This window comes from Pongo abelii, chromosome 5, assembly GCF_028885655.2.
Source record: "Pongo abelii isolate AG06213 chromosome 5, NHGRI_mPonAbe1-v2.0_pri, whole genome shotgun sequence".
In the NCBI taxonomy this organism is placed as follows: domain Eukaryota; kingdom Metazoa; phylum Chordata; class Mammalia; order Primates; family Hominidae; genus Pongo; species Pongo abelii.
The window spans coordinates 151,028,473-151,043,304 of NC_071990.2; the positions used below are offsets into that span (position 1 = coordinate 151,028,473).

The 14,832-nt window shown below is 51.6% G+C and overlaps 1 protein-coding gene across 1 annotated transcript in view; it reads right to left on the reverse strand.

Annotated features, from left to right (window-relative positions):
- Positions 1 to 7,677: 7,677 nt before the first annotated feature.
- ZC3H12D (zinc finger CCCH-type containing 12D) overlaps positions 7,678 to 14,832 on the reverse strand; it is a 37,299-nt gene continuing 30,144 nt past the window's right edge. Inside the window, exons 5-6 of the mRNA XM_063725049.1 lie at positions 12,669 to 12,775; positions 7,678 to 11,533 (exon numbers count right to left, since the gene is read on the reverse strand). Of these exons, the coding sequence (XP_063581119.1) occupies positions 10,737 to 11,533; positions 12,669 to 12,775 (904 nt within the window). The 3' untranslated portion in view covers positions 7,678 to 10,736. The remainder of the gene's footprint in view (positions 11,534 to 12,668; positions 12,776 to 14,832) is intronic.

The following is a 14,832-nucleotide window of genomic DNA, read 5'->3' on the forward strand; positions in this document are numbered from 1 at the left end:
CAGCCTCCCAAACTGCTGGGATTACAAGCATTAGCCACCATGCCTGGCCTTTTTGGTAGCTATTATAAAATGAACGGAGTTCTTGATTTGACTCTCAACTTGGTCATTGCTGGTGTATAGCAGTGCTACTCATTTGTGTGCATGGATTTTGTAACCTGAGACTCTACTGAATTTGTTTATCAAATCTAGGTGTCTTTTGGATGAGTCTCTGGGGTTTTCTAGGTATAAGGTCGTATCATGGTGGAGATAGTTTGACTTCCTCTTTTACAATCTGGATGCCCTTTATTTCTTTCTCTTGCCTGATTTCTCTGGCTAAGACTTTCAGTACTGTGTTGAATAGAAGTAGTGAAAGTGGGCATCCAGGTCTTGTTCCAGTTCTTCGGGGGAATGTTTTCAACTTCTCCCCATTCAGAATGATGTTGGCTGTGGGTTTGTTGTATGTGGCATTTATTATTTTGAGCTATGTTCCTTCTGTGCCCAGTTTGTTGAGGGTTTTTATCATAAATTGATGCTGAATTTTATGGAATACTTTTTCTGCATCTATTGAGAAAATCATATGGTTTTGTTTTTAATTCTGTTTATGTGATGAATCACACTTATTGACTTGCATATGTTGGACTATCCCTGCATCCCTGGGATGGAACCCACTTGAGCATGGTAAATTATCTTTTTGATGTGCTATTGGATTCACTTTTCTGGAACTTTGTTGAGGATTCTTGTATCTGTGTTCATCAAAGATAGTGGTCTGTAGTTTTGTTTGTTTGTTATGTTCTTTCCTGGCTTTGTTATCAGGGTGATATTGGCTTCATAGAATGAGTTAGGGAGGGTTTCCTCCTTGATCTTTCGGAATTGTTTCTGTAGGATTGGTAGAAATTCTTCTTGGAATGTCTAGTAGGATTCGGCTGTGATTCCACTGGGTCCTGGGCTTTTTAATGTTGGGAGATTTTTTATTACTCGTTCAATCTCACTGCTTGTTATTGGTCTGTTCAAGATTTCTATTTCTTCCTGATTCAAGCTGGGCGGGGGTGGGATCTGGGGTTAATTTTATCTTGTTTTGCTGAGGTCAGTGGGAAGAGGCAGCTCAGAAGCTGAAAAGCAGCCTGGAATCCCGGTCCACCAACCCCTTGCTTTTCCCCCATCTAGCCCAGCCTCAGTTCATTCTGCCAGCAAAAGAAAGAGACCAAAGCACTACCGGCAGACCTTCACAGGTTTGTGTGTGGGTCTGAGGCCTGCGCCAACTAAGCACATATTTTGAACATCCCCCTTTTCAACAATGAAAAATTATTTCTCATGTCGTTTCTGCTAATTAACAAGATTCTAGCATCTATTTCTGTAACAATTATTAGGCTCCTAAGGTCCCTCCTCTGGAGAGAGAAACCCCAATTAGGGGCCTTCAAATGCTAACCAACCAATCTTTCATGCAGATTAGAGATACTTTGTTTTTTTTTTTTTTTTTGAGACGGAGTTTTGCTCCTGTTGCCCAGGCTGGAGTGCAACGGCACAATCTTGGCTCACTGCAACCTCCACCTCCCAGATTCAAGAGATTATCCTGCCTCAGCCTCCCGAGTAGCTGGGATTACAGGCATGTGCCACCACACCTGGCTAATTTTGCATTTTTAGTAGAGACAGGGTTTCTCCATGTTGGTCAGGCTGGTCTCGAACTCCTGACCTTAGGTGATCTGTCCGCCTCTGCCTCCCAAAGTGTTGGGATTACCGACGTGAGCCACCACACCCGGCTCCTAGAGTTACTTATAAATGCATTCATACTACTCTTTACACCGAATTCTTTTTAGCCTAAGTAACCATAAAGATAATACAAAACCGACCTTTGGCAAGTTGCTTCCAGCACCTCAGTTTTCTCTTCTATGAGATGGAATTAATGGCGCGCATCCCAAAGGCTGTTGTGAGCATCCCGGGGTGATTCAGAAACAGGGTAGAAGAAATGTGCACAATGAACCCAAGCTTTGTTTTGAACCAGAAGATGAGCTCTGTGACAGCAGGATTTTCCCCAGGTCCTAGAACGGAGGGCACATAGCAGAGGCCTCAAATAGCGTGCTGGATAAATGAATGAATGAATGAGCCAGGATATTTTTTCAGAAATCCCTAAACTGACAGAAAGGCCCCGGGGCCACAAGCTCCCCCTGTGCCTTGAGAAAGTGACTCGGCCTCCGGGACAGGCGTCCCCTCAGGACCTCTGAGTTTCCTCCAGACTCTATCCCGCCATGAACAGACAAAGCCACACACAAAAGTACACAGCCCTCACCTACAAGCCCAAAGAACGAGGCCCAGGATTGCTCAGGGTCGCTAACCTGCCCCACGAGCCCTCCTTCCTTGCACACCAGCCCAGCTGCCCACGGGTGCTGCAGGCCCCAGCTGCACTCACAGACTCTGGAAGGAGGCTGACTCATCAGAATTAATAATAGTAATTCATCCGCTCTTCCTCAGCCCCTCAGCTGTGAAGGGCCAGGAGCCCAAAAGGAGGTGGGAAGAGGCCAGGCGGCGGGTGGCAGGGCAGAGTGAGACATGCAGCTCTGGGGACTCTCTCGGGGGATTCTCAACGAGGATTGTGGGCCAAGGAATATGAATGACACGGCCCAGGGCATCTAAAGGATAACTGCCATTCTGTGTGAACTATGAGGCTGAGCCCCTCCCAGGGGTGAACCCTGATGGCAGGGTCCATGTGGTCAGGTCTTACAGCGGAAGAAATGGGAAACCTCTTGCCACTGAGGTGCCTAAATCACTCTGGGTAAATAAGCAAAGGAAAACCTCCCCACGACCCCAGGCAGAGCTGTGACAACAAATCAAAGGTCAGCAACGCCATAAATCTACTGTCTTTGCCACAAACAGATCATGAAGAGCTATTTTGAAAATGACTGGGCCAGAAAAATTCCCTGGAGCCGAATCAACTCAAAGAGTTCAAACAGAGAACAGGAAAATCTTCCTCCTTCTCTCCCAAGAGACCAGACCATGAGGCCCCCAGAGCTAAGCACCCACAGTGAGGGCTGCCTCCTTGCACTGGTGAGAGCACAGTCCCTAATGCCAGACCCAGGACAGTGTTCATGGCCTTGGGTGCTGCAGACTGACAGGTCTTCCCCCAACAGCCACTGCAGCCTGCAGGTGGGCAGCTTCTGAGAGGAGCCTCCCAAGATCCTTCACTCCCCGCCCCAGGAGCCAGGGCCCGCACAGGATTTTCTAGCAGCGCAATCAGGTGCGCTGCTCACCTGGACTGTGCACATGGGTTCAGGTCCGACAGCCCCGGGGCTAGCCAGGAACCTGGCCCACGAGGATTTTCTTTCCATGAAATATGCACACATGCATGTATGTGTGGAAAACGGCCTGAAAGAATCCACACTGGTATTATCGGATGTCACTGCAAGATCCCTGAATTTTACAATGGCTACATTCTGTACAATAATTTTTTACAAAGATGACTGAATTTTCTGAATAATGAATGTGTATGTTATACTTTTAAATACAGCATTGTTTGGCAAAATTTTTTTTCATGTTACCAAAGCTATTAAATACAGAGATTTAGAAAAATAGAAACCAAAATGGGGAGAGGATCACCTGCAGCCATAATCCCACTATCAAGATATATTCTGATGATCTTTTAGTGAATTCCCGTGGTATTTTCCTATAATAAGCATTTTTGATAATAAAGAAAAAAAGATTATATGGCACATTCTTTTCTTTTCTTTTCTTTTTGAAACGGAGTTTCCCTCTTGTTGTCCAGGCTGGAGTGCAGTGGCAGGATCTCGGCTCACTGCAACCTCTGCCTCCCAGGTTCAAGCGATTCTCCTGCCTCAGCCTTCTGAGTAGCTGGGATCACAGGCATGCGCCACCACACCAGCTAATGTTTGTATTTTTAGTAGAGACAGGGTTTCTCCATGTTGGTCAGGCTGGTCTCAAACTCCCAACCTCAGGTGATCTGCCCACCTCAGCCTCCCAAAGTGCTGAGATTACAAGCATGAGCCACTGTGCCCGGCCAGGACATTCTTTTTTATAACCTACTTCTTTGCTTCACAATACATGCTCCACACTTTCTAGCTCATGAGCATCCTTCCGCCATATCATTTTAATGCCCTATGGTATTCCATTAAGTGGATGTATGATGCTTCATTTAACTCATTCTTTCCTTCAGGATTTTCAATCAGCAAGTATTTCTCTCTAGGCCTCCACAGGCAAGTTGTCATGAGTTCTATTCTCCAAATATGTCGACCATGTGCAGACAGTGGGATCATGCTTTCTTGTCCCTAGGTGTTGCCATGTGACTTGTTTGGGCCAACGAAACAGAAGCAGCAATGACATCTGGGCAGAAGCTTCAGGATCCAGTGCACATTTCTGAACATTCTCTTTTCTGGAGGTAACTAACTGCTTCCACCCAGGTCTCTGCATGCAAGCCCCAGCCAACCTACAGTGGGCATCCAGCACAAACCAATAACCAACTCAATGGTCTTACCCACCGGGATTCAGGCCTGCATTGTTTCTGAGCTTGTCCTGACTGACTGGCCTCAGGGCTGATGCAGGAACAAGGTTCAGACAGAATCCCAACCCTCCAAGTGTGTGTGGCCCCGTTGGGGAAGTCCAGCCTACATGTAAGGGAAGAGTTCAATAATGCACAACAAGTAACCGTTCCAAGCAAAACTGTTGCCAGGGTGCCGCGGAGCACAGTGGACCAGTTCTGCCCTGAAAGGACAGCTTTGAAGCAGTCTGAGAATAACAGGGGCTCCTGGTGCTGGAATGGCCTGGGCAGATGCCCTGGAGGAAGGTTGAAGGGGAGGGCTCTAAAGGATGGGCAGATGTGAGGGGCATGGGAGTAACAGATGGAGAAGGGTGGGAGAGCAAAGGGTTCATGATGGAGCAAAACACAGAGCCCTGAGGACTGCAGGGGGGTGATTGCTGTGAAGTCGGAGCTCTGAAGAACTGAGAGCTGGAGACAGCCTCTGAGAGACAGCAAGGAGCCAGACAGGGAAATCACTCCAGTCAGGGGAGGAACCTCAACCCCCTCCTGTGCTTCCCAGGCTTCTTTTTGGAGGAAATGTTTCTGTAACTGCCTCATTCAGGAATGCCTTCTGTGAACCTAACTTTGGAGGCTTAATCTGGCTTGGTGTCATCACACATATGTTATATTCAGGAGTAAGACTGACTGCAGATAAAGTCAAAACCATTGTGATTTGCTAATTCTATTTGAGTAATCACGCTCAACAGCCAGCCACAGGTCCTGGCCACACTTCAGCCTCATCAGCTAGTGCCACTCAGCCAGCGTCAGTCAGCCAGTGTCAGCCAGTGTCAGCGAGTGTCAGCCAGTGCGTCAGTCAGCCAGTGTCAGCCAGTGTTAGCCAGTGTGTCAGCCAGTGTCAGTCACCCAGTGTCAGTCAGCCAGTGTGTCAGCCACTGTCAGCCAATGTCAGCCAGTGTGTCAGCCAGCCAGTGTCAGCCAGCCAGTGTCAGTCAGCCAGTGTGTCAGCCAGTGTCCATCAGCCAGTGTCAGTCAGCCAATGTGAGTTGGCCAATCATTGTGTCTGTCAGCTAGTTTGTCAATCAGTGTTCATCCATTAGTCTGTCAGTGTCAGTCTGTCAATCAGTGTCAGTCAGCCACTGTCAGTCAGTTGGTCAGTCAGACAGTGTCAACGAATCAGTGTCAGCCAGCCAGCCCATCACTGTCAGTCAGTCCATGTCAGCCAGCCAGTTAATAAGCACAGCGTTCAGGTGGCTTCTGAGCACTGGGCCTGTTTGCCCTTCTGTTTATTTACCCAGTACCTTTTCTGTTTCTAGGCATTGGGATAGGTGCATCATCTGTCCGTGAGGACAGAGAGCTGTCCCCAAGAACTCAGGACAAATTAATTACCCAGCTGGGTCAGGGCCCCAGCCCCCATTTTCAGCCCAGCCACCGGCTGCTAGGCTGAGCTGCTGTGATTCCAGGAGCTTCTTGAGCTTAGAGGGCATCTGTTCAGCAGTGAGTCAAAGGAACAAGGTCACCTTCTGACTCTGCAGAGCCTCTTCCTCCCCGACAGAGGCCTCCTGGAAAAAAAAAATGGCCTCCTGCCATTTGGTTTTGTGAATCACACTTGTAGCCAAGAACCTTGGCTAATACAAACTAGTATAATTCTAGAGCTACCTCGACTGATGTCTCTCGCTCATTTGGAAGTGGATAATCCAGAGTGTGATTTGCCCAAGTCCCTTGACTTCTCCCCTTTAGCTCCTTCCAGGGAAAGCCAAAGGAGCCCCCACTTAGTCCTCAGGTGGCTGCAGCGAGCAAACCCTCAGGTAGAGGCTGGGGACCAGCACCTGCTCCGATGCCATGGCCTTTTCTAGCTATGAAGCACATGCATCTTGGCCTCTGACTTCTTTCAGTCAATGTTTTGTTCTGAACATACTCTCAGCACTGAGAATGTTCTCTTGCTTGTGTTTTGGGTAACTCCATGCGGGGCTAGATTCCTGGGCATGTGACCTGTGCCATCGCACAGGGCCCTACGCTTCGAAGGAACCCATGTTTGGTTTCATGCTCTGCCGACATCTTGAAATTGTTACACATTTTGAACAGGGAACCTTGCAGTTTGATTTTGCATAGAGTCCCACAGACTATGCCACTGGTCCCGGCTCTGTGCAATCCCTCCTGGTAGGATCTGTGATTCCAAGGAATTGCTCCAGTTCCCAGAACCCCTCTCCCCATCACTCCTATCTTGTGTCTTCTTTACCTTAATGCCTCCTTCCCCCCATCCCTGACTTCTATGGTCTTCTCCCCACTCCACCCCATAGGTGGACCTTTTCCCAGAAGCCCACAGCCTCTGTGGCCTCATCTGAGCTCTGTCCCTGCCAGCCGCAGCTGGGGCATGGCTCCTCAGCTAAGCTCAATGTCAAACCAAAGCTGGATCCATTTTATTTGGAAGAATGCCAATTAGAGTGGCTTGCCTTGCTTCTACTCCTCAACCCCCCATATTCTGCAGTTCTGCCCCAAGCCCCCTTCCAGAGGCCTCTGGGAAGGCTGCCTCGGGGAAACCCAGGACGGCAACGGCCTCTGGTTTGATCAGTCGAGGAGAGCTCTGCTGCAGTTTTAAACAAGAAGAGCGGCTTCTATGAGACGGCTTCATAGTTCTGTAATGAGGATTTTAGAAATCTAGGAAATGCGCAAGCAGCCTGTGTCCTTGGGACCTGCTGCACATCCAGCAAAGGGAGGTCCTTGCCATGGCCTCACTGCTTCTCCTGGAAAAGGTGGATTTGAGCCCCTCACATCCCCCTGGGTGGAACAACACGGAACCACGGCTGCTGAGACTGGCCACAACCTCAGTCTTCTTCACACCTACCTTTTTTTTTTGAGATAGAGTATCGCTCTGTCACCCAGGCTGGAGTGCAGAGTGCAATGGCACAATCTCAGCTCACTAAACCTCTGCCTCCTGGGTTCAAGTGATTCTCCTGCCTCAGCCTCCCGAGCAACTGGGATTACAGGCGTGCCCCACCACGCCCAGCTAATTTTTGTATTTTTAGTAGAGACAGGGTCTCACCAGGTTGACCAGGCTGGTCTCGAACTCCTGAATTCATGAAGCCCGCCAAAGTGCTGGGATTACAGACACGAGCCATCGTGCCCAGTCTATACCCACAATTTTTAACAGAACAGACCAATCTGGGGGAAAGCCAGTAGGAGAAACTAATAGACAATTTGACAATAAAGAATCCAGGTGTGGTAAAAATGATTTATTTTTGAAGCATGGTAACAGCTATGCAACTAGGAGCATTTCATTTACCTGTCCCATCTATGTTTTTGTGTCACAAAGACATATACTAAGACTTTGGAAAAACTCCAAAGGGGATTACACTTGAAATGTGCTGTGTTTTCACTTTTTTTTTTTTTACTTGTCTTATTCACAGTGAATCAAATAAAATAGCTTTACAGCTTACTAAAACTCAAACTTGTTCTCAAAGGAAGCAGTTTAAACATTTTCAACTGAAAAATCAGCAACACAATGATTCTACATCAGGAAACCCAACCAGGGAGACAAAAAGCAACTCTAATAGAAAGCATGTCTTGTCAAAAGGTTAAAAATAAAAATAAAGGCCCGGGGCCGGGTGCGGTGGCTCATGCCTGTAATCCCAGCACTTTGGGAGGCCAAGGCGGGCGGATCACAAGGTCAGGAGATCGAGACCATCCTGGCTAACACGGTGAAACCCCGTCTCTACTAAAAATACAAAAAATTAGCCAGGCGTGGTGGTGGGCACCTGTAGTCCCAGCTACTTGGGAGGCTGAGGCAGGAGAATGGCGTGAACCTGGGAGGCGGCGGAGCATGTAGTGAGCCAAGATCGCGCCACTGCACTCCAGCCTGGGCAACAGAGCAAGACTCTGTTTCAAAAATAATAATAATAAAAATTAAAATTAAAAAAAATAAAGGCCCATTGAAGTGGCTCATGCCTGTAATTCCAACGCTTTGGGTCTCTACAAAAAAACAGAAAAAATTAGCTGGATGTGGTGGCGCAACTGTAGTCCCAGCTACTCAGAAGGCTAAGGCACAAGGATTGCTTGAGCCTGGGAAGTCAAAGCTACAGTGAGCCCTGATTGCACTACTGCACTGCAGCCTGGGTGACAGATGACAGAGCGGAACCCTGCCCCTTCCCCCCACCAAAAAAAACCCACACATATCATGAGGAAAATCCAACTTATTTACAAAGAGTGGGCCATCTTCAGACCTGAGATCCCAATATGTTACGGTAAAATTGTGAGTGCACCATCCTTTTTGGAAAAAGGGGGTGAGGGACAGATCTGGCTCAATCCATGCATGCTAAGAATCTGGTTTTAAAAGATCAAAGAAGTCTCAGAGAAAAACCTAACATCACTGTATGCCCCAGGGGTGTCATTTACCATGAGTGAAAGGGCTGGGAACGCACTCTCCCTGAGGTGCCCCCCAGGCCTGCCAACATCTCATGAAATCTGGTAATAAACTGGCAAGAGTTCCCTCTGCACCAGCAGGCTGCAGGAAGTTTGTGGGGCTGGGGGCTGGTCTTCTCTGGTCTTCCCCTGGGAAGTGCCTCCTGCTTTCCCCAAACTGCCAAGCTACAAAGCCCTCTAGTGAACAAATGAGCCATAGTCTGGAGGGCTGGCATGGTAACCAGAATGGGTGGATGCTGCCAGGAGAGGCCAGGGCCCCCTAAGGATTCGGGGGTCAGCACTCTGGCAGCACCATCTCACTTCGTAGCCATTGCGAATGAGTAGGCCCTTTCTCCTCAAACCCAGAGCAGTAGCTGGCTGGAAGAAATGGCACCAGGAAGATGGCAACAAACTCTGACTGAGCTCATGTCAGCTTTCTGCTGACCCACCTATAGATTTCAGAGCAAAAGTCCTGACTCACCCAGCCCCAGTTTAACTGTGAAGTGTGGCTGTCATGCTTACAGTCCCAATTACTCAGGAGGCTGAGGCAGGAGGATCACTCGAGTCCAAGAGTTTGAGGCTGCAGTGAGCTAAGATCACACTACTATACTCCAGACAGAGTGACACAGTGAGACTCTGTCTTTTTTATTTTTTTAAGACGGAGTCTTGCTCTGCCGCCCAGGCTGGAGTGCAGTGGCATGATCTCAACTCACTGCAACCTCCACCTCCTGGGTTCAAGCGATTCTCCTGCCTCAGCCTCCTAAGTAGCTGGGACTACAGGTGTGTGTCACCATGCCTGGCTAAATTTTTGTATTTTTAGTAGAGACAGGGTTTCACCATGTTGGCCAGGCTGGTCTCAAACTCCTGACCTCAAGTGATCTGCCCGCCTCAGCCTCCCAAAGTGCTGGAATTACAGGCATGAGCCACTGTGCCGGGCCGAGACTCTGTCTGTTTAAAAAAAGAAGAAGAAGAAGTAAAAGAAGGCAGCTCAGCTGGTACAGTAGAAAGCCTATTCTGGAAACTGCCATGATGGATGGCTAAAAAAAAATTGGAGATACTTAACCCTGAGCCAAACGGTATGTGTCTGTGTGGTGTGTGTGAGTATGTACATGTATGAGAGACTGCATGTGTGTGTGTGTGTACATTTGTGTGGTGGGGGTATGTGTGTGAAGGCAGGTGAAGGCCCCAGAAGGCAGCCCTGGGACAAAGTGCTCCTGCCACTTGTCCCCAGCATGGCACAGCCACACAATTCAGAGCACAGCACAGCCCACATCTGGAGGCCGGGCTCCCCTTGCGGGTGGGGTTAGCAATAGCTAACATGAAAATTTCCAGATAGCAAACTTCCCCTGGCCACCTGACTACATATTTCAAACATTACCTGATACAATGAAATTCAAGACCATTCAGTCTTTTTTAAACTTCTGACTACGACCCACATTGAGGTTAGTTACATGGCTGCCAAGGGGGTAGGGACACAGGATAGGTAACAAGAGTTCAGACTCAGCCTGATTGTACAGGGTGCACTCTGACCCGTCCCAGTCCGCTGTGTTTATGGTGGTGACCCACTAAATTGATTTTGTGACCCACTTGTGGATTCTACTGCAGCTTGGACCTGCAGTCTCCGTGCACATGGAAAATCATTCCCTCCACGGAAGTGGGTGGACCTCCCCGCAGCAGGCCCCGGCCTCAGCGAGGATCACCAAGTGCCACCAGGCCCCCACAGCCCCGCTCAGGAGGAGGAAGCAGGCTTCCCTGATCATCTTTAAAGAAAAGGGGGCGCCACGATGGGCCCACTCAGGTCCAGGTCGGCAACCACAGGTCCAACCGTCCAAGACGCAAGGCGAGGCTGGGCCATTCCCTGTAAGGGCGTGGTGGTCCCTTAGGGCTTGCCCAGGGGCGCCCCGGCGCTCTGGGATCTCTGCACCAGGAGGATGAGCCTGGCGAGGTCGGAGAGCTCCGGGAACGCGGCCATCACGCGGTCCACCTGGTCGCGCGGGAAGACGCTGTAGAGAGCGATGCGAGCCCGGGCGCGCGCGTCCCCCTCGTCGTCCTCGGCCGCGTACCCTGAAAGTCCCCCAGAGGCGCCGTCGCCCCAGGCCGGCTCCGCCCAGGCTGAGCGCCCAGGGAAGCTGTCGGAGCGGGGTGGACGGGCCCACGGGTCGTCGGGCGGCCTGCGCGGGGAAAGCAAGTCGCCGAGCAGGTCCCTAGGGCGGTGTTCGCCCCGCGGCTGGAGCTGCAGACCGGGCGGAGGCGGGAGGTCGCCCGGGGAGAACTGGCTTTCCGGGCTAGGGAGGCTGAGCGGGCGTGGCACCCGGCCGCCCGCGGACACCCAGTCGGGCCTGCCCAGTCGGGGCGTGAGGCTGCAGGCGGGGCCCGGGAGAGGCGGCCCGAGGGGCCCCGTGTCGTCGCTGAAGGCCAGCCGAGAGAAGCTCCCTCGCAGGGCGGCCAGGTCCGGGGACCCCCGCGCCGGCGGGAGGCTGTGCGCAACTGGCTCCCGGGGGGCCGCCCGGGCTCCTGCGGAGCCGCCCGGGGCTCTCGGTGGCCGCTGCTCCTCGGCGCCCGCGCCAGGCCAGGCCCCTGTCTTGGCGCGGAGCTCGTCGGCCACCGCCAGCTGCGCGTGGTGCGGCCTCTCCGGGTGGTAGAACTTGCACTTGACGCCGTAGGTGCATTTCTTGCCTGAAAGGGGCGGGAGCAGAGAGGGCGCGGTGTGAGGCCGGTGGCGCGGAGGGGCGGTGGTACCTGGTGCATCCGGGGAGTGCCGGCCCGCGGCCTCTCGGTGGAGATTCCTCCAAGCAGGCTCCCAGGCCGCCGCGGACTCCGCAGACTCAGCTCCCTGGAAACGCCTCAGGATCTGGGCGCGGGGCCGAGGTGGGGAGAAGTGCCCGGGAGGCGCCGGCGGCCTGGGTGAGGGGGCGCTGGGCACACTCATCCCAGGGTATGCAGAGGAGTGTCGGTCCCAGGTCCCTTTGACCAGGGACTAAGACCAAATCTCTGGATTCAAAGACTTTCAGCCTCCAATTCCCCAGGGACCCTGTGGATAGGGCCAGGCTTAGGGAGAGGGCGGTAGGGAGTGGGTGCTCGGGGCATAGGACTGCGCCTGCAGTGCCGCCTCAGTTCCCACTGTTCTCCCTTTTCGCTGTGCTAACGCTTGCCCTCACCCTGCACGCTGTTCTAACAGAGTCGTGAACAAATGGTCAAGTGTTACCATCCAAACCCAGGGCTTCTGAGAGTGCAAGAGGGAAGGAGGAGTCAGCCTGAATGTATGTATGGCCACCTAATTCTAACAAGAAATGATTGACTGTCACCCAAGTCTTTACTGAACTTGGAAACATCAAATAACTTGGCGAAGCAAGTCAGTGAAAGAGCTGGCTAGAAGGCTGGCATCCCCCAGGGTGCTGGGATAAAATTCTTAACTCTTCATGGAGAGCAGTGACCAAAGTCCATAAGGTGGAGGGGTGGAGAAGAGGGTAGGGTGAGGACAGAAGCTGCCAGGGGCTAGGTGAAGGGACTGAGACCCACAGCTGGGTTTGTGTCCAGCCTCCCGGCTTCTCAGACACAGCCTTGCTGTGTGCGTGACCCGTGCATCCGACCCTGGCATGGGACCCTGGCTCCCATGAAATCACCGGCCAGGATGTCAGTTCTACAATAACCCTGTCAGGAAAGTTAACTCTCCAGGTGGCACAGCTGGAGGGCAGAATTTGGGCAGGAGCCCAGGCTGCTGAGCACCAGGCCAGTGCTTTTTGACTGTGATCCTGTACTGCCCCCACACAAGGCCCTGAATAGGGCCTGCGAAGCACTAGGCACTACCCACCATAGGGACAATGCTGCCAGGATGGCTCTGGGGGCTTCGGCTTCCTGCTCAGGAAGTTGCTCAGGGAGGGTCCATGGCGGCCCAGGGGGTCATCAGGAGGCATAAACCTGGAAAATAAGCACAGGGGCAACTGCAAGACCACCTGGGATTTGCCACCAGCACCTGTACAAAGGGAGCAGGCCCAAGTTCCCCGAGAGCACCAGGAAGCATTCGGCCCCAGGCCCACCATCACCCAGCGGGATGTGGGTGATGTGGGTGAAGCATCTTAAAGCAAAACCTTCCCTTCACACTGAACCCCATGCAGAGCACACAGCACAGCTCTGGCCCTCTTTGGGTGTGTCTCCTGCTGTGGTTCAAGCCAGCAGTGTCAGAATCACCTAGCAACTTAAAAGTGCAGTCATCTGAGTGCAGTGGTTCACATGGGTAACCCCAACACTTTGGGAAGCTGAGGCAGAAAGATCCCTTGAGCTCAGGAGTTCAAGACCAGCCTGGGCAACATAGTGAAACCTTGTCTCTACAGAAAGCAAAAAAAAAAAAAAAGAAAATTAGCCAGATGTGGTGGTGAATGTCTTTAGTTCCAGCTACTCGGGTGGCTGAGGTGGGAGGATGGCTGAGCCTGGGAGATGGAGGCTGCAGTGAGTCATGATTGTGCCACTGCACTCCAGCCCCGGTGACAGAGTGAGATCGTTGCTCAAAAAAAAAAAAATTGCAGCCTCCGAGCTTCACAAGACCTGCTTCATCAGAATCTGAAGTTGTTCAGGAATCTGCATTTTAAGAACTTCCCCTTTGGGAGGCCGAGGTGGGCAGATTGCCTGAGCTCAGGTGTTCAAAACCAGCCTGGGCAACACGGTGAAACTTCATCTCTACTAAAAAATACACAAAAATTAGCTGGGCATGGTGGCGGGCACCTGTAGTCCCAGCTACTGGGGAGGCTGAGGCAGGAGAATTGCTTGAACCTGGGAGGCGGAGGTTGCAGTGAGCCGAGATCGCGCTACTGCACTCCAGCCTGGATGACAGAGCAAGACTCCTTCTCCAAAAAAAAAGAACTTCCCAGGTGATTTTTATCCAGGAAAATGAAAGTATAATTGCTCTAAGGGCTCCTCTGGCTTCCCACTGTCCTCAACAAAAGGTTAGAAACCTCTACGAGGTTAACAGCTCCAGAAAAGCCAGAAGTGGTGTCATACGCCTGTAGTTCCAGCTACTAGAAAAGCTGAGGAGGGAGGATCCCTGGAGCCCAGGAGTCCAGCCTGGGCAACAGAGCTAGACTCTATCTCTAAATAAACAAACAAACAAACAAACAAAAACAGTTCCAGAAGGTTTCAGAGTTGTATGAGCTCCTTGAGGCTTAGGTCCCATTTCTCCTGTGTTTCACCCCGTGCCAAACACAGCTCTGGGCTGTGAACCTCCAGGCAAAGAGGTTCAATAGGAACAGGGAGTTTGAATCAGTGAGGAAGTGGATCCCAGGTGCTGCCTGCACGTACAGAGCCACCTCGCAGACTTAACCTTCTCCTCTGCGCACCGTGGGGGCACAGGGTCTGGTCTCAGTTTCCATGGCTGCCCTGCCCCCGACTTGCCCTTCTCTCCTCCCTGGCATGGAGCCCTAATGAGGAAAGGAATGCATGCTCAGAGTTCAACAGGGAAAACCCAATTCCTCAGAAGGAAAATGCCCCTCGCTGAGTGAGGTCCACTTTTTTTTTTTTTTAATTTTAGAGGTCCACTTTTTATATAAATACTTTTGTTCCCAAGGCCACTTCCAGGTCATACAAAGGTTCTGTAGAGAGGTTGGGATTCTAAATCAAGGAGATGTTTTATGGGTTGCTGTCCCCCTAACAGTCCAGAGTCATGCTGAAGTCCCAATCTGCAGAGAGCTGGGTGATCCCCGGCACTGTGTGGCCCCCACAGCTCAGCTCCCAGCTGCACAGCCGGCTTCTCAGAGTTGGGCCTTGACCAAGAATCTGGGGAACCGCCCACTGTGGTTATTAAAAGTTCCCAAAGACTTCCTCTCCTGCTCTCTCAGGAGCAGGAGCTGTGCCAAGAGGGCCCTGTGGACGTGCCCGGGGCACCAGGGCAGGCGCCCTCGCTCACAAGCGGGCGGCAGGCCCTGCCTCCTGGCAGGCCCTTAACGAAGGCCAGTGCATCGAAAGGACTTGGCTCCGGCCCCAGG